At 42.9% G+C, this 27,254-nt stretch overlaps 1 protein-coding gene across 2 annotated transcripts; it reads right to left on the bottom strand.

Annotated features, from left to right (window-relative positions):
* Positions 1 to 107: 107 nt before the first annotated feature.
* nck2a (NCK adaptor protein 2a) lies at positions 108 to 27,254 on the bottom strand. Of its 2 annotated transcripts, XM_035603879.2 has the most exons (5): positions 26,990 to 27,254; positions 25,732 to 25,799; positions 8,003 to 8,244; positions 1,738 to 2,519; positions 108 to 877 (listed from the first exon to the last, which is right to left on the bottom strand). In XM_035603879.2, the coding sequence occupies exons 3-5, from the start codon at positions 8,226 to 8,228 to the stop codon at positions 683 to 685; spliced, it is 1,203 nt and encodes a 400-aa protein (XP_035459772.1). In that variant the 5' UTR covers positions 8,229 to 8,244; positions 25,732 to 25,799; positions 26,990 to 27,254; the 3' UTR covers positions 108 to 682. The 2 variants fall into 2 exon arrangements, with proteins under 2 accessions (XP_035459772.1, XP_035459771.1); XM_035603878.2 differs by lacking the exon at positions 25,732 to 25,799.

Below are 27,254 nucleotides of genomic sequence, written 5' to 3'. Positions count from 1 at the left end.
TCATGTAGAGGAGGAATGGTGAAAATTAGGAGGAAAAAAGGCAAGAGAGTGATTCTGGTCACTGAATGAAAGACCTCCAGAGAAGAATTTAAATTAGCTTTGAAAAAAAACAGACAAAAATAAAAGAATGGCCAGGACAACATCGCGGTCAGGTCCCTCAGAGGTTCGAGTCCTTGTCGAACTGATGACGCCCGTCCTTCTGTGTGGATTAAGAGCAATGGTTTAACCTACAATGTGCGTGGAAGTAAATGGGGAAATCATGTAGAAGGAGAGCTCAACCCCCAGCAAGGCCTCGGCCGTTTTGTTCCGTTCTGTCCTGTTGGCGGCGGGTGTTAGCAGACTGCATTTCAGCACATCCAGAATAAGAGAATTGTTTCTCCGCACTGTGCTGCACATGAAGGATGCGGCCGGCGGAAGTGGCAGACATAGTGTCAGAAGTCTTGGTGGTTTGCTGCTCAGCTGTAGAGCTCGAAAGACTTTCTGGTCTCAGTTTCTGGACGTGGTGCAGACGCCACAGCGAGAGGGTTCAGAGCTAAGGCTTGAGTTAAGACAGTTAGGGGAGTGGCGTTAGTATAATGTGTGTGTGTGTGTGTGTGTGTGTGTGTGTGTGTGTGTGTGTGTGTGTGTGTGTGTGTGTGTGTGTGTGTGTGTGAGATCCAGTGTACGTGTGTGGGTGTGCGAATCACAGCAGCGCTTTGACCAGGTACAGCTTCTCTCCATGCTCGCTGGTGAAGATGGGGGCTTTCTTGTAGTGCTCCACCAGTTCGTCAATGGAGCTGAACCTGCGCTGGCCGATACAGAAAACGCCGTCCGACTGCCGCACTTTAAAGTGCTTATTCTTACCGGCTGCCTTCAGGGACACGGAGAAATCGTTGGGCTGGAAAATAAAGAAAGAAAGAAAGAAAGAAAGAAAGAAAGAAAGAAAGAAAGAAAGAGAGAGAGAGAGAGAGAGAGAGAGAGAGAGAGAGAGAGAGAGAGAGAGAGAGAGAGAGAGAGAGAGAGAGAGAGAGAGAGAGAGAGAGAGAGAGAGAGAGAGAGAGAGAGAGTTGTTGGTTAGAACAGAAAAGGAAGACAATGACATTTTAAGGTTTGTGCCAGCAGGTGGCAGTATATTCTCACATTTACCAAGCTGCTGCATTTTCCCTCTGTGTTTTCTTTTTGTTCCCATTTCACCCAGTTTTGAAATATTTCATCACAATGTATGAACTAGATTCATCTTTCTGTGTGATTTCACAGATTTTATAAACGGGAGCCAATTTTATTAACGAATATAAATTTAACCAGGAACTATTTTTCTTTTATCTTTTGTGATCATTTACAATGTGAGGATTTACTGCTTTAAAAAAAATATTATTTTAAACTGACTCTCTTCGTGTTTGAGACAGTTGGTTGGACATAATAAGTCATATGATGATGTCCACTGGCATTGCAGGCAAAACGATTAATAGCGAAAATTATAGGCAAATTCATGGATTATGAAAACAATATCTAATTAAGAATTTATTAAAGGGTGATCTCTAGGTGAAATTCTTGTGTCTGATTGGTTAATCTTGTCGGATTGGTTAATCTTGGCTAATCTTCTTTTCCCTTTTTTTCCCACTTCTTGTCTAGTCCTATAGGAAAAACACTTAAATCCAAACTTTGCATTTTCAATCTTATAATTCCTAAAGAAAAATAAACTAATTGGAAATATATTTCCAGCTTCTTCCTGAAGAAGAATATACGAGACAGACTCACCGATGACTCGCTGTCTCGTATGAGGAAGTCGCCCTCCTCCCCTCGGTCGTTGAGTATACTCTCGGCCTGGAGTCTGGTGACGCTCCCGTAGTACCAGTCCCGCCCGGCGAACTTCCCTGTGCGCGCTGGTGCCACCGGCTGGTTCTGCGGGGAGCTCGACGTGGAGGACGGCAGGCCGGGCCGCTCATCCAGCACCATCACATAGTTTTTCGGTACCAGGCCCACCATGCCACGTGAGTTCTGACATCTCCACCACTCGGGGTCGTTCTCAGGCTTGTCAACCACCTCCATCACCTCTCCCTTCTCAAAGTTCAGCTCCTCCTCTGTGACAGAGCTGAAGGGGTAGAGCGTTTGGACTAGGTGGAGCACTCCCCCGCCACCGCCCGCACGCCCGTTGGCCAACAAAGTCCCTTGAGACCCCGCGGGGTAACCCCGCGACGAATCTCCCTCTCCTCTGTCGTCCGCTCCCTCCAGCTCCTCCTGGACGTAATTGGAGGGAAACCAGCCCACGCGGCCCGACTGGCTGCCCCGCCACCAGCCGTCACTACACTTCTCCATCACGACCACCCGGGCTCCCTTGACCAGGGTCAGCTCGTCCTCCCTCTCCGCCGTATAGGCAAACTTGGCGACAGCGGGGATGTTGATGTCGTAGATTCTCTCCGCAGCTCCTCCTCCTCCTCCCATCCCGCCACCCCCGGTGCCATTGGAGGGGTACTCTGTATCTGAGCTTGGTGTCGGCGAGGCATCGCGGGCGCTCGTCTTCCGCTTGGTTTTTCCCAAACCTGCAGCACGAAGAGAGAAGCAGTGAAGATAGTAACAGCTAGAAAAAGATCAGTGAGAGTCACACTTGACAATTGGTTAGTTGACTTGCGAAAACCAATTCATTTTTTAAATTTTTTTTTTAATATTTTTACTGAAAACTGCTGCAGCCATAAACAACAATGACGACAACGGAGAGAGTGTATCAAATCCTAAAATCAAAACAATGAGCTGCAAGAAACCAAAACTTCTCTATGGAGCTAAGAATTCTGGGAGCGGAGGCAGTTTAGGTCAGCAGGACACTTATTGAGGCTGCATATCCCACGCATGGGCCCTGAGAAGCAAAGAGAACTACTTTAGAAGTAAAGGACACAGACTATCCTGAGAGGAGCCTCGGTGGCTGAGGACAGGTCGATACTTCTGATAATAGAATTATCACATCGACTGCGCTGAAATCCCCACGTCCCTTTACGCAAAAAACTGCAAAATCAAAGCTCATTATCTACTTGGTATTCTGCCGACGCCTTCTATACACACACACACACACACACACACACACACACCGTACACACATCTATACTAATCAGAAGGCTGAAAATAGGTGGTGCAGAGAGGGAAAGAAAAGTGGGGCAGGCACCATGGGCTTGATAATGACAGGCATATGCAGGATCAAAGTCGGCCCCTGTCTTACCTGTCTTACCTGTCTCTGACATTCGCGTTCATTTTCTTTCATAGAACGAGTCTTTAAAACACGTGTTTGCAGACTTCAATTAGACCCTGAGTTTCTAAAGTACCTCAGCTGAACGTAACCGAGGAGGTTCGTCCTCTTCGCGTTCAAATATTAACGACGCACTACGCGGGCTGACAACATTTAAACCGTTTATTTGACAGCTGATGCTGGAGTCGGCATATGCTCGTGCGTGCTCCTAATGACTGAAGTGGGTTTCCTGACAGCTAATCACCCAAGTGTGTGCCACAGAGCCCCGCTGAAATGCCACAGAAATGTCACCGCTGAATGGTACGTTTGAATTGTTTGGAAGATTTGCCGGGTTCACCGCGAGTAGCATGAAACTTGTTGGCAGAGGGGAAAAAGAGGAGAGCGGTGAAGAAAGAAAGGGGGGGGGGGGGTCCCCTGGCAGCTGTTTCTCACACAAACAGTAGACCGAGCAGATCAGAGGCCGCAGCTGACAAAAAGACGCAACGGAGAGGGATGAGACGGGAATAACAAGCAGATCATGTTTATGGATAGCAGTGTGTGTATCCGACGTTTTCTGATTGCTGTTTGAATTGCGCGAGCCGGATTCTGCATCCCCTGGCTGCGAGCCAGAGACAAAGGGTGGCTCCTGGGCAGACTTCAGGTGGTCCCATCGGAAAAATAAAATTGACTGTCGCTACCGCGGGGTTCAGGAGAGAAAGACAAGAAGGCAACATGCACGCACGCACCTTTCTTCTTCGCTCATTTCCACTTCAAGGCGCCGGCCTGTTACAGCAGCAGCAGGCTATATTCCCTCCTCCCACACATCCACTCCCAACCTTCACCTGCCTCTTCATCTCGCAGAAGGAGACTCGACTTTTCGAGGCCCAAGGGCTTTGACTCAGAGGGAAGTGATTCGATGAAAAGCCTCGATGACTTGCGCGTTGCGGCGTATTGCTTCACTCGCTGGCTTTACAGTGGAAGGGCAGTGTGGAGTCACTGTACTAAATGAGTCCACACAATGCCACACCACCCACCTGGCGGGTTTTAAGTGTGTGTGCAGTAAAAAAAAAAAAAGCACAACCTGGCCTTTAAATGAGGCATTAGCATTGTGTCAGTGAGTGCTATGGTTTTCAAAGAGATGAGCAATAATGTGACCTTCTAAATAGCCTTAACAGTGCTGCTGTTCTTAATATTCCACTAGTGCCGTAGGGTTTTTAAATACATTACCGCCCTGAGATGAGCCCCTAAGAAGCCCCTGAGAAAATATTTTTCAATGAGACTAGTGCTTAAACTAAATCCAAATACAGGAGTTGGTACACAAAGCCAGCAGCCTACACAGCATGCAAATGCACATGCAGCATTGCAGCAGATTCTGTTTTGGCATTTGTCCTTTACTGAACATAATGCAGTGGAGAATGAAGTAGATGAACAAGACTGAGACTGGGGCAATGATGCTTGCTCTTCAACCTCTGCAGCCAGAGTGCAGATCCTTTGCATCCCTTTTGAAATGTTGACCATCCCTGTCTTTGTCGCACTGACCTGCTGACGTTGGCCAGTGGAACCCCTCATCTGGGGTTTCTTCTCTGTGCTAGAAAACCATCACTGCTTTTGCTGCTCTTCTACTGTACATCAGCCGTCCACCACAGAGTCATACAGCAATGACAACTCCCATAAGATGCTTCCCCAACTGAAGTCCGGACATTTACAGAAGATTTTCCAGAGGGGCTTGTATGTGAGAACGCAAATGTCCGAAAAGGTTGCTCCGGACATTTTACAGAATACGGTAGGAGAATCACCGGATGATTCACAGCGAGCAAGTGGGCGTGTTGATGACTGTGAACAAAAACACTGCCTTCCGCAGCGGAATTATCTTCATGTCCTGCCTCCTGTGAGTGCGTCTGACTCGGAAAAATCTACTCCTGTATTTGTCAAACGCAAACAGGAAAAATCCAAAAAGAGGACCCAATTTAATGGACATTTCCTAGAGTTCTGAAAATAGCTATACTCCCATGATTTGAGTGATTATCGGCACATTAATTGTGGTGTTCATTGATAACATTAATTGTCATGGAACACGTCTGCACAAAATCCCATGGCAATCTGTCCAATAGTCGTGATGCCTCAGTGCGGACCAACTAAAACCACGTCACGTGCAACAGAAGCCACCTGCTGGAATCACACTGGGGACGTGCAGTTTTAAATCCTGTGTTCATCTTAGACCACTAGGCCACCGTGACACTCCACAAATCCTAACACCTGCCGGGCTTTGCACAGACCATTTACAGACAAGGGATATTTGCAGGATCAAACAGAAGCAGAAGCCTTTATTAGGAGCTTTCTGACTCAACTGATGCAGATAACATATTGTGCTTTTATACGGCTCCGTGTTTCTCGCCTCCTTTTGCAGCTGCTTGTCTGAGCTGGAAATTAGAACATTTTGCTGAACTCCTGCAAATTGACAGTACTGTTCTTCACACAGCCTCACATTTACCCACGTGCACTGCGACACACATTAACAGTTAAAACAAAGGTGGAGACAGAAATCTATCTTGCCATTATGTTGTACGAGTGAGCACTGCCCCAGTTTCAGCAGCGAGTCGGACCACTGCTGAATTATTTTGCCCCATCACTGTTTTTATTTCCTGTGAGAGGAAACTGGGACAGAAAGCAGCAGGCGGCCATTTACAATTCAATTCTGCCTGGCTGAATAATGTGGATGATACAACCACATTGAAAAAAATAAATAAGCGCAGTAAATGAGGAGGAAACTCTGCAGATGACACTAATCACAGAGTATCTGCAAGGTCCATGATCACAGAGTTGACTCACCAAAGAGCTGGAAAGGAGAGAAAAGGGAGCCGGTGACCATGAAAGGGATGAGGTAACCGCGCTGTCAGCCAATCACATTCTCCATTCGAGTGTGTGAGTAAGTTCCATTAGCCCCTGACCTCACCTATAGCTCATCACCTCATTGTGAAAATGTTTCTCGCCTATTGGATTTACTCAGGCTTTTAACACCGAAGAGCTGCCGGCTGGGAGCAAACTACTTAGTCTGAAATGGAACTAGGCCATAATGTTGTAGTCAATATGTAACATGGTCAGGGACAGAGAGGTAATCCATCACTGCAGCGCAGGCTGCTGATTTCTCCACTGATCAATCTACTGATCATAGTAACGCAGACTGACTACATCAGCCTTGTTTCCTTCAACATGTTCTCATCTGCATTTTTGAAAAATCGCATTAGAAAAGGTTGATGGCAATAGCAAAAGGAGAAAAATATAATATAAAATATTCTCCACTACACAAATTTTTTTTTTTCCCTTTTCAAAAGAAAGATGGAAATGCCATTTCCAAAAAAGGAACACATGACGAGCCATCTTCTTCTAGAGGAGAAGAAGTAGCTAATATACTAACTGAGACATTTTAATAACAACAGCTTGTCCAATTTGAAAAAAAAGCAAAAACAACTCTCTCCAGTTTTTTAATTTTTTCTCTCACAGATGGCCAAGGCGACTGGTTTGATTTATAATTCCTCCTCTTAGAAGTTTTATTGGCGGTTGGCAAAAAACTTGTTTTGTTTCCACTTCTGTCTCTGACCTCTACTTCTTCTTAGTCTTGTTTGTCACAGCGCAGCTTATTCGCTCCACAAACAGTCGATGGAAAACACGCTCATTTGCATTCCAATCTTTTTTCTATCCTGTTTCACGACATCGCAAAAGTTTACTTCAGATTCCCTTGACAATAATATGAAAATGGCTAGTGGGGAAAGAAGAAAGGGATATGATGGGCACTGTATCGAACAAGGGGAGTGAAGTGGAGATGCATGTCGTCTCTGCACACAATGAGCCGTGGTGAGGGCGACAGTGGAAGGCTGTGCCATGCTGGCCCATATAAAGCCACAGTTTCCCCCCCGAGGGGTTTGTATTCACAGAGCTGAGAGGAATCAGCATATCAGACCAGACTCCCCTTCATCCCTCTCCATTCTCATCATTTTTAAAAATGAATTCCTACATTCTTGACTTGAGCTGAAAACCAACATCCCAGTTTAGCACCAAGTCTACAACTGACGGCAGCTTATTTTGTCGAGGCTTCCTTCTGTCTCTGTCGTCTCGTCTTTGGGATCTGTGCTCTGCGGCTGCAGGACGGCACCAGTGATTAGGACGCTTCAACAGCCCCCAATAATTCTGTGCCCTTATCTCCAAATTCCCCAAAATTATAGAAAATTAATTGGATCACATACAATTCGAAAGCCTGATATCTGTTAGAAGCTGGTCATGAGATAACTCATCTCACTATCGTGATAAATTAAACCAATTTAAATGAGGCCCGAAGTGATATGACGGGGTTTGTTTTGAAGCAAGAGTTGAAGACTCGGAGGCAACGTTACCCTTTCAGACAGCTGTGCCCAGAGAGCGCACACAGATAAATATCAAAAAAAATAATTAAATACCAACACACAAGATAATTGGGAAAAGGTTAAAGCTGCTGATCACTCACAGGTAGGAAAACTGTGAGTTGTAAAATAGGCAGTTTAATATATTGGAGTCACGGTTGGGGCACTGAGGGACTGAGGGACCCTGTGCTGACAGCTGAGAGCAACGGCCAACTCAACAGGATCCCTGAGGGAATCACGTTACTTCTGAGAAGACTGACACACAAACTGAACACTGTTTATGGCCACATGTCATCACTTCCACCAGGGAGCACAAACAGGGATTTTCCACTTTTATTAAAAATAATCTACTGACAGTGTCCCACACACAGGCGACCTTTAACGGAGCAGAGCGAGACTAAATGATTCTCCTTACCCAGTGTGTCTTTGATGTTCTTCACCAGCGAGCCTTTCTTCAGGCTGTTCTTGCGCTCCACGTAGTTGGACGGCACGTACCCCGTTTGGTTGGCGGCGTTGCGAACGCGCCACCAGGTCTTTGAGTCGTCCAGGAGGAAGAGACGCTCGTTTTTGCGAATGTCAAGTTCCTGGTCCTGCTGGGCCGTGTAGTCCCACTTGGCTACAACAATCACCTCCTCTGTCATCTTTCATGGAGTCCCCCTGTGGAGAGGGAAGGGGGCCGGAGTGAGCCGAGGAGCATGACACGTCACACACTGCCACACAGACGGAGGTATACAGCAGTCAAAAAAGAGTGAAATATTGTGGTTCAGGTTACCATTTATAGACATTACCCCCCTCAAATGGTATTATGATATTATGAAATACTGTGTTTGATTGGATTAATGACTGGATCTATTAGGTGATTCACATTTTAAAAGATACAGAGTTCTTCTTTGGTTCCTTATTAATTGAGGATCTTTTGTGCCAAATTATTAACAGAGGCTGGAACTAAACAGGAAAATATTTTCTATTACACAACGAAAAAATATGTGAGGCACGTGAGAGTGTGTGTGTGTGTGTGGCTCAGTAGTGCTGTGACAAATGACAAGTCATTACAAAATAATCCATATCCATCCATGCACACGATTTCTTAAACCGCTTATCCCCAGCTCACATTGGGCTTTAGACGGGATACATCCTGGACAGGTTGCCAGTTCATCACAAATTTCCGGCCCAATACGAGTTTAAGGTTAGCGCGGTAATATTCAGTGAAATTAAACTGATAATTCTTTTGGGACAAAGATTATGGCGAAATCTCAAAACTGCTGACCCGACCACAGGATCATCATCATCAAGAGTAACTGCAGAGGATGCAGCTGAAAATATGATAAAGCACACACAGGTTTCAGGACAGTAACAGAACTGTTGCTACAAAATGCATCATTCAGCCTCAAAACAAAAGAAAGCACATTTGAGAAGGATTCTTTGGTAGAGAGCAACACACACACACACACACACACACACACACACACACACACACACACACACACACACACACACACACACACACACACACACACACACACACACACACACACACACACACACACACACACACACACACACACACACACACACACACACACACACACACACACAGAGAGAGAGAGAGAGATTTTTTTTTTTTGATTTTTAAAACACAATGTTTATTAAGATTGAGAGAGAGAGAGACTTGCCTATTAGTTTTGGAGACAGACAGTGCGCAGTTGCACGCTCCATTTCACCAGGCCTTAGGTGAGGTGATATGACGTGGGTTTGCCGGGTCACCTCAACTTCTGAGAAATTACATGTATCTGTTTTGGGAGGGAGTGAGCCAAATGGAAAATGGGACTATTCTGGGAATATGCATGTAGAGGTTGGGGGAAGTTTGACGTGATTTTTCTTTTGTTCATTCCGGTTCTGTGAAAAACCTCTTCTGCGATAAAAGCCGTCTCACGGCATGAACCATCCGAGCGAGCCAGTATATATTTAGCCGACTGCTGAGATAATAAACCGCAGCTGGAAATAAGATCACTGGAATAAATAAAGGAAGAAAAACACACAAAAAAAAAGGTTTCTGAAGATATGAATTCTAAGATATTGATTGAATAGTCATGCTGTAAAGATTGTGTTGAATAAGAAAAAAAAACCTGCCTGTATCATCTAATCTCCATCAAGTCCATCAGTAGTTATTGTGGGACATTATAGCACATGTTCAATAATAGTATCAGGTTAAGCCATTTAAAGATGATATGTCATATGTTTCCCAATAAATACTCCACAGTCAAACACAGTGGAAGTGGAAAAACAGAATTCATTACTGTGTGCGCCAGGAAAGCATGTGGGTGAGAATTAGCCATGGCCGTGCATATTTGGTGTTTGTGCACAACAATACATAGTTTTCCACAGACTAGACAAGAGGAATGAAACACGTTTAAAGATGCAGGGTGACTGCGTGTTCCCTTTAATCATATTGTTGTTTATAATTTTATTCTTTCAGAAGGACAGAGAATTCACAGAAGAGGATTATGACTCGTGGAAAGTGTAGCTGCGCAAATTTAGAGCAAAAAATTATTCCATTACTGGTGGAACAATTGATTTCTGTGTGTGTAGGCTATATTTTATGAAATGCAAATGGAAACACTCTGAAGCACTGAAGATGTTTGATTCCACTTCGATGACCACAACCACAGTCGGCACGGACATTACTGAACACATTCTTACAGTAACTGTCAGGAGAAGAAAAAAAAGGCAGGGTTGTGTTTCCCTGCAGCAGGACACTGTCTAATAGCAACTTTCCATCGCTACCGCAAGCCTTAAAAATTCAAGCGCAACAGTTTCTAGAGCAAAAGCATTGCACTCCAGAAATGTGCCTCTGCTTGCCGCCACTGAAGTTGTCAAACTGGATTTCTCCGCAGGCCGGGACAGGGACGGCCGAGGCGGAGGAGGAGGCGCCTCCGCAACACGGGGAGGGTTTATGTCAAGTTCACTGTGAGTTAAGTTGCTCAGATTTCTGAGATGTGACAGCTTTGACTGCAGCTACAAAGGCAGCAGAGGGAAGAAGATGGAGGGGGTCAGGTCGACATTCAGGGGGAGGAGAAGAAGAAAAAAACGCAGCAGCTGTGATTCTCTGGAGAGGCGCAGGCAATAGAAATGGAAGAGGGCAGATTTATGACAAGATGAGGCATGGTGACGTCAACGCTTCCTGGAGAAGGGGGGGGGGGTATGTGAGCGTGCTGTGGTCTCTATCTGCCTCAGGCTACAGCTGCTGGATTACACCAGGCAACTTCTTTCTTTCCATTTCATTGCATTTGTTCCTCCCGGTGCGGATGAATGCCTGAGAAAATCTGGTGAAGCCTGTTCGGAATATGCACCGTGGCATGTGAGATATTGAAACACAAAGCGGCTCAGAAGTGCTCAGTGGTATTAATCCGGCCCTTTTTAGCGGGATTCCTTCCCTTTTCATTTTCCTCCTCTACCCAGCGGTGATTCCCGCCGTCGTGCAGGCCTCCGAGCTCAAGGTCACTTTCACACCTGTGGTGCGATTCAGTCGATCGGCACCCAGTAAAAAAACAATTATGTTGGTGCCTTGTAGTTCTGGTGTTTATGTTCACGCTGGCTATTCAGCCACAAACCATCAACTGTAATGCTGTGTTGTGAGCACTTTATGAATCCATGTGAAGAAGTTTAATTCGGGCGATTGTCAGCAGGTCGTGCTGTAATTAACTGAACCGTATGAGCTTATTTTTCTTACATATAAAACATTTTCTACTGTAATATGGGGGGATAGTGATGAGAGCTGCAGTCAGAGAATGCATTCAACAGTAGTTTAGCTTTTGAATTCCTGCTGCAATCACATATCGATTAGTTGATCAATAGAAAATTAAGCCGCAGTTATTTTTGATACTTGATTAATCTTTTTGATTATTTTTTCCAAAGAACAATGTCAAACATGCCAGCTGTGACCTCCAGCTCTATCCAATATAGATCCCTATCCCTCTTCTTTGGAGTCATTTCTTTCCCCTTGTGACTTTACGTCAGACGGAAGAATAACGCCTTTTCTTCCGTCATAGCATGATACTTTTCCTCCCCTCATCCATGATACAAATTTCTGTCTCCTTGACAACCTTGCTCATTGGGCAGACTGATGGGAACGCCACTCCAAGTCGAGTCGATCTTTCTCTGTGGGCAATCGTGTATGTCAGAGTGGCAGCTATACCACTGCTCATTCAGATGCCTGCAAACGTGCCTTCACTCGTGACATGAAATCCATGAGGACAGACTCGTACACAAATCAATCTGACCGTCTTGGCTTAAACCTTTAGCGCTTCAATCAGCTGTGGGTAAAAACTCAAAGAGAAGTCATTTAATCAGAGCCACCGACTCAGTCTCCTTCATATGTTTAATAGATAAATCAGACGGTTTAACAAAAGCGTCTTTTTCCCCCCATGGGGGTGCATACAAATACTCACAACAGAAAACAAACAGATTTGGGAGACAGCCGGGTTTCAGAAAGGGAAAAGCCCGAGAGCTCACGCTCCTCATGACCTCCCCATTCCTCCGCTGAGAGAGTTAAAAGGGGAAAGATGAGTGACAAACTGCTGAGCTGGGTTTCACCGAGGAGGGGGCGGTGGTGCTCACAGGCTCTTTTAACACACAAAGAGAAAGGGAAAGTAAAAGAGGATTATTTTTTAAAAAAAAGGGGATGTTTAAAGAAAAAGAAGAAAAAAAACGTCTGGCAAAGCTTTCTGTGTTTGGCATTCAGGTCAAAGACAGCCAGGATTCAGGCAATAGGAAAACATGTCCACCTCCCCCCCTCCACTTCACACTATTTGCAGTAGTTACTTCTCACAGGAAGGAGGACTGCTTCACTCCCTACTGACAATCAGCATCTGAAGCATTTGGATTGAACTACACAGACTGAAACATGAGGAAGTCGGACTCAGTGTTACGGCCACTGTGGACGAGCTTCTGGGATTTTAAAGAGGCACGATCTTCTCTTCACAGAGCGATTGGTCTCTAACTGAAAACTGGGCTGGAGCAGTGTTTTTAACATGACTTTTACATGCAGTCAATGCAAACAATGTTTTCAACGTGTATTTTCTGATCCTGTGTTATTAACAAAGCCCAATAAACAATATTGCAAAGCAGGCGATGTTTCATAACTCCAACAAGCTCTCAATCTGTCACTCACATACATACACAGCCCGTCAGCGTTTTGTAGAGGTCATTTTACGGAGGCATTACTTTATGGTTCTTTCAGGCATCTGACCAAAATGTTTCCGTTGAACCAACTATCAAAATCTGTCAAAAACAATTTAGGTATTGTACTGGCAGCAGTATCAAAAAATCTCATACAATACCAAGCCCTAGTGCAGCGCAGCCAAACCAAACGTGTGCATGTATTTCAAAAATTTGATAACCAATGAATTGTTACAAGCAAAAGAACATTTCATTTTCAAGAAAAAAATGCCAAACTGATGCCCGATCCCTGCTTCAATATCATAAACTTGGTTTTTGAAATGTGGGTTGGACCAAACAAGCAATTTGAAGACACCACCCTGTCATCTAGCAATATTTTTTGGCATTTTAGAGACCACATGATTAATTACAAATCAAATATATATAATAAGTATAAACAATTGTTAGTAGGAGGCCTATTGCTCTGTATCAGAGTCAATTTTAGCATCCAAAGCTGCACTTTCACAGAGTTCTACAGAAAAATGCTTTGACTCTTGTCTAAATGTTTGATGACAGACACGTGGAATCCCCTTCTTTCTTCAACCAGATCCTTCCCTCACCCCACCAAACCCCCTCTTTACAGGTTATCTCTCACTTTCATTACTTCAACCCTCCTCCTCCTCTTCTCCTAGGAAGAGTCCACATTGTTGAGTGGGTCTCCATGACAACAGTCGCTGGGTGGTCCCATTTCCACTGACGGGGGTGGGTGCTCCCGTAAGCAAGAATCTGACTTTTGTGCGTCCTCTCTTTGATTTTCCATATTTATTTACAAAGGATCAACATTCCTTCAACACAAAGGGTGAATGTAGACTCTGCACATACCAAGTGGTGGTTATTGTTTATCCTGTTGAAGTCAAAGAGTCTACCAATAAGACCCTTGTATGATAGTACTATCATTTCTGAAAAGGTGTTGCCAACATGTTTTATGTATCTCATAATGTGCATTTATCACCCTATTCTGACAACAAAAGATGATGGCACTACACTGTTATTTAATCCCGGCTTCACACATTATCTGCGCAGACAGATGGTGTTGATGGTATTTTCAGCCGAAGCATCAAACTAAGGTCCACATTATTGAGATGCTGTTTCAATTAGTATCTGCGTAATTTAATATTATTTTCCATTATTGTGATTGAACTGGCAGACGACAAGCAATGTTCAATGCCTCTTCCCCCTTTCTCCAGACGTAAATAGCAGACTGGTCGTCTCTACTCCTTGATGGCCACTTACCTCCTTTCACGACCGTGCGATGTTTATTCACTTTGCACGTCTCCCTGCTCTTTGAGCACATAATGAGAATCCTCTTCTGAGTTCTCAATCCTCAGTGCACGACCTCTCTCTGCTACGAGCTATTACCTAGTAGTATAGATTTCCTTTTTTGGAGCTATTGTTCAAATGTAAAGAGGAAAAGACTGTATTTTTTTTTACCTCTGTATGTGACAGTCTGGTGTACATGTCCCCAGGCACAACAACAAAAGGCTAGCGCTGTAAAGCACGGCAGGGCAATTGTAGTGAAACAGCTTTGATGTACAACGCTGCTCGTTTTCCTCCGACTGGAGGACACAGAAGAACCTGAGGTGATGCTGTGTTTGTGTTTTCTACACACAAACAGAGAGAGAGAGGGAGAAGAAACGGTGTGGATGAATAAGGAGTCACTCCCAGGTCAAACACCAAAGATGTGGCAATGGCTATAAGCTATAGTATTGTTTTCAAACTGAACTACACTCTGTAAATAAAAATGTATTTTTCTAAATACTCATCCTCCAAGGCCCTTCTCAAAAAACGGAGGTTTTCAAAATCCTTCTCCAGTGCAGTAATAGTGGGGAAGAGAACAGAGCTTTTAAAGAAATATGATCAAAGTTTGCTTGGGGTCAAAATGTCAAGGAGAAAAAAGCTGTCTCCTCTATTCTGCTCTGTAATCACAGATCGGATCACACTTTTCACATTAAACTGCATTCATGTTGAGAGTGAGGGTTTGTTCTTGACTTTAGTAAAACTATACCTTGCACATTAGATGAATCAGTTGTGACTGAGATGGTTTAGTTTTGATCGACTTCAATCACATGAAAACAGTTTTTTTTGTAAATGACCACGGCCTCATGCCTGGTTCACACTACACAATTTTTTTGCCAGTTTTTTCACTAACCGACCAATGTTGGAACTCACCAACAAAAGTTCAAGATCGGAGCCAAATCGGTGTTTGATCGGCAGTCGGCAATCGCTGTGTGAACTCTTCAAAGACACATTTCGAGAGGCTCGTCGCCTCCTGACCTACATTTTCTAGCAGGTGAAATATCTAGACAGTCACGATCACAAGGCAGCAAGTTGTGTAGTTTCTTCACAGCAACCCGAGGACTTTGTGTCGTAAATGTTAAAAGCTTCAGAAACAAGCAAGTTTGGCCCAGTGTTTCTTTTCTCTCCACATTAAACTGCATCTGTGTTGATTTTGTCTTCAGCATCATAAAATAGGAATTTGATTGACGTCTCAACACAGCAGTAGGAAACACTGTAAGCCTCATCAACAGGTAGCATTTATAGCCCGTCATCAAATCACTACAGTGTGTGATACTCGCTCACATGAAAATGTGATAATTATGTAAATGACAAGAACCAAATCATTAATTCAGCTGTATTAAAAACACGTGGGTGACCATGGCGACGAGAGGAAAGACAGCTGCTCCATATGTGACAGCTGTGATACACAGGTTCATTTATGGATGATCAAAATACACAGATGAGAAGAGATTTATGAGATTTTTTTGTTGTTGTCCATTTAATATATAGTAGTAATCACTTGAGGAACCAGTGAGGAGGAGGGACGAGATACAAAATCAAGGTCAGAAGGTCAGTTGTGGATTAGCAGATCCTCACAAAATTAATTCACACATTTAATGATAATCCCGCCAGCATTTTTTTTAAGTAGGTGGGTGAAGGCAAGGGGAGTGAATTGGGCCTCATTCGCTTGCAGCGAAATTGAGTTGTAAAATTCAGATTATTAATTTTTCTTTATGGAGACATAATCGCTCAAAAGAGAATCACGATGTAGCTATGAATCGATTACTTCCCCCACCCCAATTCTTGACTATATCTAAGTATAAATGTTTAATGTTTGGTAGCAACTGTGCAAAAGTAGGCATCATTCACACACTATGAAACAGAGGAATCAGCATCATCCTCAGGATTCCATCTCATTACAGTCAATTGAAAAATATATATATTTTATTAGTGAGAAAGCTGGACAGCTTTGTGAACTGCTCCTCGTTCAGATTTAAATGACAGACTGGCTGTTGTAAAATGAATAAACAAATACAGTATTTCACCGTGAGTTTGTGAAGAAGTCAGTAGCTGGTTTAGTTCTCTTACACAGTGTTGAAACCTTTCTCTGAAAGGTTTCAACACTCGAGACTCAACGTCAACCAATGGGCTGCCAACTTCATTTTAGAACTACCAACGCCGGGAGCAACTTGTGAAAGAATATGTTGTAAAACGAGGTTAGCTCGTGTGGAAACACAGCACAGGAACAGTCCTCTGAAACTCTCTTAAATCACCTCTCTTCTTCCCTGAGCAACACAAACCCCTGTTGACTCTTTCCCAGCTTGAGCTTCACCTCCTCTGTGTACCTTCTGCTCCATAGGTCTTTGCTCTGCTCCGCTATCGGCTCTGGATCTGAATTATTCTCTTTGATCAGAAAACTACACCTTGAGGGCTCCCAAGACAGAACACATGCAGCAACAGCAATGCAGAAGGACTTGTGCAACAACACAACGCAAACCTGTTGAACGCCTAAAACTGTCCTCAGCGCATATGTGGATCATTTATTCAGGCTGTTTACATAAAGTCAACGGTTGAGTGGACAGTTATTGGGAATAATTCAACAGTCTGAGCCACAAACAATAAACCGGTTAAAGTGGATTATACAAACTGAATGTAAATCGTGTAAATCATTTCATGAAAGTTATAAGAATCTAGATATGCAATCTATAGTTGGAGAACTTGCACAAAAGCTGAAGTGGAAATATGTTTCAGACCAACTCCATAACGTCCTTCGGAAAGACTGCAGGACAAATGTTTGAATTAAATTGAATGAACTGTGACATGACACATGACATGTGACATATCGTTTGATTAAAAATATATTTTAAAATGCTCTGAAAACATAAATGCCATGACTCTTACATCTCAAGTTTCCCAGTTACGGGGATACAAGTCCTGTTTTCAGCAAACGGAAAAGGTGAAAAATTCACCAAAATACTTTCAAGGAAGAGAAAACATTTTCTGCAACATTCATTCTTGTTATTTATTTTCCATGAGAAACAAGCTAAATTTATCCGGATTTTCCGAGACACGTGGGAAAACTCTTTGAAGGAGCATGAGCTGGGAGTCGTTACTGGTATGTCCTTCTTGCACATGTTTGTTTGTCTATGTTACATAACCTTGCGTTGACGTCAGAGCCGTTGGGGTAACAGAACCCTATGGTGAATATGAAAATGGCAGACGCGCTCGGTGGGAGCTTTATGCTGGCGACCCCTTAACGATATCAGAAGTGGCTTTGTGAAATCTCTGGAGAAGACAGTGATCTGCCAGCAGAAAAAAAAATTCTGGGAATGAATATATGAAGCAACTACCCAAAGATCTTACTGCATGCTCTATGCTCTGTTGGTGTAAACGCTTCTGACTCAGATGATCTCCTGCTGCGTTCGTCATATGTGAAAGGCAAACTGCGGGAAATGTCCGGACCCAATTGATTTTTCTGCCACTCGGGGGGCAGAGGAAGATAGGAACACAACACTGACAATTTGTTGCAAGTGGTGATTGATAAGTTCACGGCCTAAGATAGAGTGAGCGGTTTATATTTCAGTCTCTTCCTACATAGTCCAGCAGTCGTGGAGCATGCGGATCCCTTCTATCTAGAGGTCGGATCTTGTCAACTGCGGTCATCTTCCGTACTCTCTCTGACACATTTAAATTCAGCAGTCGACCTCTTCACCTTAAGAAGGAGCACCATCCCCTAGTGTTGCCACCATGTCCTAGTCAACCTCTGTGGGTGATGAGCCCTTGAAAACCAGGGTAGCAGATGACCACCAAGAACAAAGTTGTGTTCTCGAGTTTAATATGAGGATTTTAAGGACCTTGCTAAATGCTCCCTACTGTGGACAGAAGACACATCTCTAAATCATATGAGCAACTTTGTTATTAGATTATTTTAACAGTTTAAATGCTTCTCTTATTGTCATCGTCGTTATGGTTTTCAGCACCACAGGAATTGCACAAGTTGACATTTTACGAGACACTCGAATGCTGCCCGTCATTTCTTGTGACAGGATTGCATTTCTGCTTCTTTAACATGCGGCTGATATCACTCCTCCTTCCACTGAACTGCTGCCACATAAAACAGTGAAGCACCCCACTCAGCAAGCATTTGCCAGCGGGCCTCCGCTGCGCACTGCGGAGGGAAGACAGAGGTCACGCTGAAGCAACTGTGGATCTGCCAAGGCAAAACAGCAGATAGGGTAAACAGATGTCTTGCAGCAAGTGTGTATGACTGTGTGTGTGTGTGTGTGTGTGTGTGTGTGTGTGTGTGTGAGAAATAGTGAGCAGGAAATAAAGACTCCACAGGCCAAATATTGTGTATGTGTGCAGTCTTGAATTCTCAGGAGGCCCCTGTGGCACTCCGAGCTATACGTCTCATAAAGAAGGGAAGGATTTTCCTGTGGCAGTCGTCATGTGTGCGTGTTTGTGTGTGTGTGTGTGTGAGAGACAGAAAGGGCGCAAATGGATTGGAAGAGGCCAATCATATTGCTCCATTCAGCAACTAACTCAACCCCGATGCACGCAACACAGCAGCATTTTTCAGGGCAAATTAGCTGAAGAAAGGAAGTCTTTACAGCCTTCATGTTAAACATTACATGAACTGGTGTTTCACTTGATTGATCCTCCTTAAAATAATTTAAAAGTATTAAGTGTAGAATTATCGACGTTGAGCTGTTGTTGTCAAAGCGTCAATGTGTCCTCATGCAAAATTCATGAGCAGTGAATTATCGGCCACGATGAGCACCGACAGTTGTCCAGATGGTCGGTGTAGCCGCGGTTTTGACTGAAGTTCACGGAGGCTTGGTCACATGACGTCTCCTTGTTGTTGAACAATATCTATATGAACAGTTAAGAGTTTTTCTTTCATATGACGCCTGCAACCAGATTCAGCTGTGAGATATGAGCTAAGATTTGAGCTGGGGAAAAGACAAAAATATTTATTTTTTTTAAATACAAAGACTATTTATAGGAACTACTACAGCTGTTACTCAATTCATTCAGAGGTCAATAGATATTTCCAAGCAGCACAAATCAACATGGTGTAAAATAAAAACCTCACAGCAGAAAAAAAGATTGAGGAAGATTCAAGAGAATTCTAATGACAAAGAAAAAACACAGCCCTTAATTCTGTGGATCATGTCACTCGACAGATTCATCAATATTTCAAAAACAAGACACTCAGCTGGGGATGTTGTAAATGAATCACAGCTGCAGAGAAAAGGACAATGAAATGCAGCTCCGCCTTGGGACAGAACCACCCGTGTGTTCAAGAAAATGCGAGGACGCCTCATTGTGCCATCTTTCCTCGTTCACACTGAGCCGAACAAACCAACGCATTGTTGCCCCGGTGTTTGATTTAAGATAGCATTGTAGATTTCCACAATCAGAGATGTGACAGAGTCGGTATCTGTCCCCCGCCACGCCGACTGTCGCTGCAACACAGACATCACTCTGGTTCAGTGACTACCTCCGGTGCCGGATTAATGCCAGAACAACAGTTCCCCACCTCTTTCTGGGTTTGTACCTTATGTAAAGAAAAGTGAGGCAGAATAAAGGCACAGTATCTACCAACGAGATCAGGCTGTATTAAGAGGCCAATCAAACGTGATCCATGAAAACTAGTTTTTATGATTTTCCAGACTTGTCGTGTGGCAAAAAAAAAAAAAAATTCTAAAAAAATTCTATAAACGAATGTAATAAAACGGACAGAGTGGTAATGATTGACAACAATTTCAAGTTACATAGCAGAGTTAATGTCAGTCTGAATGCAGCCTTGCACAGTTTAGTCCGGCATGTAACGGATCACACAACCTGACTATCGGATGAAAAATGACAGAAAACCTGCCGGTTCAGAAGCCAGGCCTCTGATTCACGTATGCAGCCATTAGCTCGCCCTTTGTTGTGTCCTGTCTTGCTCATTGTGTAATTTTCCGGCAACTTGCAATTTGCCTTTCACAATTTCACAATTGTTGTTTTAAGAAATTTATTAGGAACACATTCTTGATTCTCTCTGTAAGCTTAAATCCCATGGGCTTGCTCTCAAGGGACTTTTTCGTAGTGACGAAAATAATTTTTAATCCAAAACAAACAACTTGGCAACCAGTGGGTATGCTTATAGACTCTGAGTTTGTTTTTTCACACCATGTGATACAAAGACATGTGAGTATGTCGGAGAGTCACACAGATACAATTTCGGATCATCTTACGTTTTCCTTCCGTTACACATTTCCTACAAAGCTGCTAAGCTCTTCAAACTTTAGTTATAATACACTGCTGTTCTTTTTACGAGAGTAGTATTGTTTGTTTCAGTCAAAATGAACATTCAAACAAATAGACCCTGAAGTGACAAGGTTTTCATAGGAATCAATAAGACCCATCACAAAAAGTGAGCCGCCCGAGGAACGATTCATTAATTCGCTCATTAGTGAAAACCCTCATGAGAGCATTGCTGCCTCTCGGAGCCTGCACATGAATGGGCGGAGAGATTGTTGTGAGGCTGAACCTCGGAGGCACGGACGTAACGTGGGCTGTGATCGTCTAAAGGCATCAGTTATACTGCATTGCAGACGCTTTCACCGACAGCTGCAGACACCAGGGAATATGTGGTTGTTTGTATCGCACTCCACATTGCGGAGGACCTCCTCGCACACCATTTTTGTTTTTCAGCTCATGCGCAGTTGGTACCAGTGTCCGCGCAGACACAACTCATTGGTGGTTACCAGCCACAGAGTCTCTCGACCAACCCCTGATGAGTACATTTTCGTCAATCTGACCTTATTGGACCCTCGCGTCCTCACAGATGCGTAAAAGTATAACACTGGCTGGAGGGGAGGTTGGATCGCGGATCATTCTGTGAAATACAGATAGGAAACAGCCCTTGTGCTCTGGGGCGAGATAACTCAATGTTTATGTGCATACTGACATTTTGTGCATCAGCACGGCCAACGGGGAAAACGTCCACTTAATTAAATCAATTAGAGCATGAAGGGCCTGTCAAAGCCTCGGCAGAAAAAAAAACACGATGAAACAAACTCACAAAAACAGCTCAACTGGTGACGTACGAGCCACGGCCCTCACTCCATGTCACAACGTCTAGCTTCTACATTACAAGACAACGGCATCTGAACAAGATGCTGAGCTGCTGAACGGCTAATGTTCCAACATATCAAATAAAGCATGTGTCGTCCAAACCTCAACAATCCAAATTAAACTGTTCTTTCCGCTGCTGTCATTCACATTGTGCGATTATTAGTTAATCAATGTGTTTAAATGAGAAAGCAGTGGTTAACATTTATGGGTTAACAAACATAATTTACTGTGAGTTCTTTCCAACTTTTTATTAGTGATGCATGTCAAATTTCATATCAATTGCGAACTTGACTTTTGGAAAAAAGTTACAGCCCGACTTCACGGTCTATCTGGTCACAACGCAGTTCACTTCCTGAACAAACTGTGCACGCACTACACAAAAAAGTGACATATGTCTGTGGTTATGAGGGTGATCCATTGAACCGTCACAATTTAATAAACCACACGTTACGTTACACACAGAAGATTGATCTCAATTTGTTTAACACATTAAAATTTAACATTTTGGGAAAAACATCGCTGATGTCGCTGCTCAAAAAATGTACCGGTGAGAAAGGGTCAGTGCATCCCCAGTGTTTTCTTGATAAATTTCTTAATCGTTCAAATTAATTGGAAATATTCTTGTTTGAGAGACTTGAACTGGTTAATAATTACGATTTCAGATTTTATGCTATTTGCAATGGCTTAAGCTGTAATACTTTATTTGTACATGCATGCATGCGAGTGCAGAGGCACAGAGGCAGATCACGTACTACTGTACATTTTACACTCTTCAGCTAAGAAAGTGTTGGGTTACACGCATCACTCCGTTTCTCTTAATGGTCTAAAGTACCAATTTTCTGCTATGTAATATGAACCCCCAACACACAGGGGGACAGTGTGGGGGAGTCACAGACCGCTGATTACAATTTAATGAGCAGTTCTCAGCCTGTTTATAAATTTATAGCCGTGTGTGTCTGTGGAGGGAGGGGGAATTCAAATCTCCGAAGGAATCTATCTGAAGACCGAAGGAAGATTTACTGAAATCTTATCATTTGATAAGAAGAAATAAGAAAAATTAAAAGTCCAAAATACACAGATGACTGTCATTCATTTAGATTTTTTCTTCAACTGAAACATTCTCGTTTCCTACATTCACACGCTCTCGCTTCAGTAATGGCCTCTCATGCCATCTCAGGGCTTGACAACATCGTGCACCGTCCAAGTCCACAGCTGTGGCTCCGTTGACGGAGTGAGTGTAATGCTGAGATACTGCACGACTGTGCCATAACCACCTCCACTTGCTCCCAGTTCCCTTCCTCCCATCCTCCCTCGGTCTCACCCCCTTCCCTTCCTGGTCTTCCCCTCAGTGTCCCAGAGAAGGATTAGGCCTGGTGCCCAGTGGTGACACTGGGACACTGAGGCCAACAGACTGTTAGTTCAGTTGTTTTGGCATCGACTGAGGAACACTCGAGCCGGGTGGCGGAGGAGTGAGCTGATAATAAAAGTCGAGTAGGAGGAGAGGGTGGACAAACTAAAGGAAAAGGACAGAGAACCAATACGAAGCAGAAAACAGAGCCATAGACAAAACTAATGTGTAAAAATAAAGACAAAAGAGACAAATGCTCATGTATGGATCATTCTTAAGAGACTCTACTTCAGCTAACATGATCAACAACAACCTTTAGTTTCTGATGTAAAATACGATGTTTGCCATGGAGACCGTCTTAAGCTGTTTTCAGACAAGAACTCTCTGTCATGAACTCTATGTCCAGAAATTGGGGTCCGGACCTTTTCCGGAGTCAGACGCCTTCGCACCAAGAGGAAAATCTTGATCATTCTGTGGTGTCTGGGTAGACATGATGACACGATGACGATAAGTCATAATACAATGATGATGATGATAATAATACATTTTTGTTTACAGTCATCAACACGCCCACTGTTGATGACTGAAAATGGAAAAGGTAGCAGAGTTTGACACTCATCTCTGTTCATTGCGTGGTTTCCCCAGCGGCACTGAGGACGACTGGAGATACTAAAAGTGAAGGATATCAAGTCACAAATCTTCAGAGGAACAGAAAACTGTTTCATCATAAACTCAGGAGAGGCAGACTGTAGTGACTCTATTATTGACACGTAAAAAGTTATGTTATTTTGTTTGGGATGTCTGGACAAAAAAATGTAAAATAAAACATGCAGACACAAACACAATGAAGTGATATGTCTCAGCAACAATAAAAATTAAAGAAAAATGTTTAAAAAAAACACGCGTAGTTAATTCTATCGAAGTGGCATATAAATCTATTTAGAGTTTAAGATGCAATCAACTTCGAAACTGTTTTCTAACAGCGTGCACATGCAAAAATGAAAAGACATTTTGCCCTGCTCTTAGAGTTGCTCTTAAATTACTTAACTGCCAATTACATTATGAAAATCTGAGCGTTTTTTTATTGTTACTTATCATAGTTTTTACAGTTATAAACCATTTGTATACAAGAATAAGCCCGTTAATGTATTTTTCCAGCAACACCTACTCACAGCAACAGATGAGCACAACACTTTGAATTTTAATCATCACTTACAGCGTGTGAGGACATTTTAGGCCCATTAAGCATCATATGAGAGAAAGACAAGCAGAGTAATTAGCCTGGGCTCGTAGCCGTGCAATTAAAATAAGAGAGAGAAAAAAACGAAAAGAGGATTTGGCTCGATGTGGCCCAAATGGCTAATTTTTGTGTGTTAATTAAAATGACAACCGATCTCAAAGAGGGGGGGGATCATTTTTATGCCTTTGTCAAGTGATGTGAAAAATAATCCCACCAAACCCCAAAATTGGCAGATAGGGTAATATATTTAAACGGTTATTAATTCACATTCACACAAAAGCCATTATGAGAGCTGATTTTCAAAACGTCAGTTCATCATCTACCAACAAGTCTGAAGCTGCAGCACCACTTTGAATCCCATCCGCTGTTAGATTGTGCATTCACATGGTCCATATCAAGAGAATTAGAAACTATCATATGACGGCAATTTATTTACATAAGGCATTCACACACCTCCCTTTCTCCTTTTAATGAACCTGGATAATATGTTGGTTATCAGTACACACAGGGCTGATTTAATTACTTGAGGACAATATGAAATTATATTTATGTATGAATCATTATGTTGGATTGGCCAATTTTCCGCTATGTCTTAAAATAAACACCACAACTCAACTGTAAACTATTGTAAAACATGCTTTAGTTTTTCTTTGGTAACAGGATGTTATGGAGCAACTCCCTTGAGGTTGACTTTTTTTTCTCTTTTTTTGTTTTTTGTTTTTTATTAATTTAGTAAGGGGCCACTTGAGTGCAGCACTAGTTATTCTCTGTGAGGTTTAGGACGTGACTCATTTGGAAAAAGATTCTTCTATCTGCCAGGGCCCCTGTGTACTGACTCGCACATCAACTGTAGGTCTGCAAATAACTGATAGTGCAATTCAAATTTTTCTTATGTCTAGATTTGTTGGTTGCTGTTTTGTCCAATACCGTAGAAGGGAAAATTCATGATATTAAAGAGAGAAAGTGGCAAATTCTCACGTTTTTTTTACTTGAAAAACAACTGATTATGTAAATGATTGCTAAATATTTCGTCTGATACTTTTTCTGACTGATGGATTAATTGATTCAGTTTTACACAAACAACAGTGATTATTTTCATCTTTTCAACTAAAAAAAGTGCAGTAAGCTGTATGTTATACGTCACGAAATACGTCCTTATCGTACTGAATTCCAAGAAGCGGTGAATGATCTATGCTTCGACATATATTTGACTTTCAAGAGTCATATTCCTTACAGGCAGGAACAGGTAAATGGTTGACAGAGGAACAATCCTTGACCACCATAAATTCCTTCAAGAACAAGACCTCAATGTCAATCTGGATACAGTAGAAACAGGGCGAGGCTGCAACTAACAAACATCTCGATTAATGATTACTGTACCCATTGTGTTTTTGAGGAATTGTTCAGGCTAGAAAAAATGTCACAAAAAAGTGAGAAATCACAAAACCAAAGATGACAAATTCATAATTGTTGCTGATTAATTTTCTCCTACATCCAATCTACTATATCGGTTAAAGTCAGAATAACTGCTAATAACTATTTACCGAAATAAAGACAGCAATGGCACTTTGAAAACAAATGCTGAGTTCAGATTTTCAATTAAATGTAAAATCATAGTTGGCAACGTAACCAGCATTTTTAGCCTTCAGGTAAGTTTAGTGGGGTAAACATGTACAAATGTCCCTCAATAATGTAGTATGAAGTATAAAGTGAGCCTGAAATAGAAACACTCAAAGAACAAATTGATTAAAACAATTATGAAAGTACAGTAACTGACTAAATGGCTGTTTAAAAAAAAAAGAAATCCAGTGAGTTTCAGTCCAGTTTTAACTTTGACTTACTTTGTATGGCCTTGAGGGTTGTTAACTTATGATGAAAGATACATTTAAAAAAATTGTTTCTGTTATACAGGCCCAGCAGATTGCCTTCCACATACCTGTCATGCTGAGCGAACCTTGTCCTAGAGACTCTGCGTTACCATGGTTCCCTCAGCAGAGGGTGTGTCTGCGGAATAGGTGTGACAAGGAAGTGTGACTTGGAGTGACCTCAATCAGGAGAGGGGCATTAAAACCGAAATAACACACACACACAAACACACACACACACCTCTAACGATTATTATCGATTTATCTGTCGATTATTTTCTCGATTAATCAATTAGTTGTTTGGTCCAAAAAATGTCATAAAATGGTGAAAAATGTCGATCGTGTTTCCCAAACCCCCAACCTGATGTTTTGTTTCATCCACACACCGAAGGTATTTAGTTTACTGTCAAAGAGGAGAAAAGAAACCAGAAGATATTCACATTTAAGAAGCTAAGATCTGAGAATTTTGACTTATTTTTTTCATACAAACTACTACTCAAAAATAGTTGGCGATTCATTTAGTAGTCGATTATTAATCGATCAACTGTTGCAGCCCTACACACACACACAATCCACCCTCTCGCTGCAAGACGATAAAAGAAGATTATAATGTGCAAAAACACCAGAAAAGCTAAATAATCCTAAGCTTTAATAGTGATGAGAATTCACGGTGCAGTTACCACGAGCGGCCACTAGGGCTTATTGACAGGCTCTGCTGCATGTGGCACCAGCGAACCAATCTATGGTGTTTTGGGGGCAACTGTGGCTCCTTGTGTGTGTGGGGGGGGGGGGTACCAGAAGACGTACAACAGAATGTATTTTGTATTTTAAAGTGAAAAATAAGTATGTGAAGAGAAGAGAAACTCCTCAAACAGAACAGATGAGTAACGACACCAAGAGATGTCTTGGCTGCAGCCGTCTGCGCCTCGCAGGCCCTTAACAAGTGCTCCTGTGTGCACATTGAAAAACTATTCGGGTGAATACATTTCACACCGTTATGTATCAGTTGTGTGGGTGGAAATAACTCGAGGAGAGAACGCGCAGCTCGCGGTGTGAACCGAGCAGCGGGCACAATGTGCAGCGACCACAGACAAAGAGGCAGCGTCAAATGTGGAAAGTGACACGAGCTCAAGACTCGATCCGCGTCGCAACTTTCACCGCCGACTGTGTTTGCACTTTCCGTGAGAGAATATCTGCGTATGTTAGGTTTTTCTTTAAAAAGACGCTTACACAAAAAGCTTGACTAGGGCAAATAATAAAAAAAAAAAAGTAGCTCGTCCACAAACTGCACCAACTTCCACAGCCGCCGCTCGGTCGCGGTCTTCTTACCTTAGTGTTCGCTCCAGGGAGGACGGACCGCCGGGGCGAGACGCGGTGAACGAACCAAACTGCGAGTCACTGAAGCGACGCGGCTAACGCGCTAAATCCACATGTCCTCGCGGTGTCTCTGTGTTTTTCTTTTCTTTTCTTTTCTTTTCCTTTCACGGACAGGACCATGAACCACTCGTCCTGCCGCTCGCTTATTTTTTCTGTCGCAGGCTCACACCGCCTCCACCTCAACCACCTCGCGTCAAGCCACCCGTCACCAGGAAGG

The sequence above is a fragment of the Scophthalmus maximus genome, chromosome 14, assembly GCF_022379125.1.
Source record: "Scophthalmus maximus strain ysfricsl-2021 chromosome 14, ASM2237912v1, whole genome shotgun sequence".
Taxonomy (NCBI): domain Eukaryota; kingdom Metazoa; phylum Chordata; class Actinopteri; order Pleuronectiformes; family Scophthalmidae; genus Scophthalmus; species Scophthalmus maximus.
This window is presented reverse-complemented; position numbering and strand designations above follow the sequence as displayed.

Excerpts from the sequence above, each read along its gene's own strand:
- nck2a (XM_035603879.2), bottom strand. The coding sequence starts at position 8,228 with ATGACAGAGGAGGTGATTGTTGTAGCCAAGTGGGACTACACGGCCCAG. Across the intron at positions 2,520-8,002 it reads GAACATCAAAGACACACTGG|GTTTGGGAAAAACCAAGCGG; the intron begins GTAAGGAGAATC and ends TTCGTGCTGCAG. Across the intron at positions 878-1,737 it reads TACGAGACAGCGAGTCATCG|CCCAACGATTTCTCCGTGTC; the intron begins GTGAGTCTGTCT and ends TTTATTTTCCAG.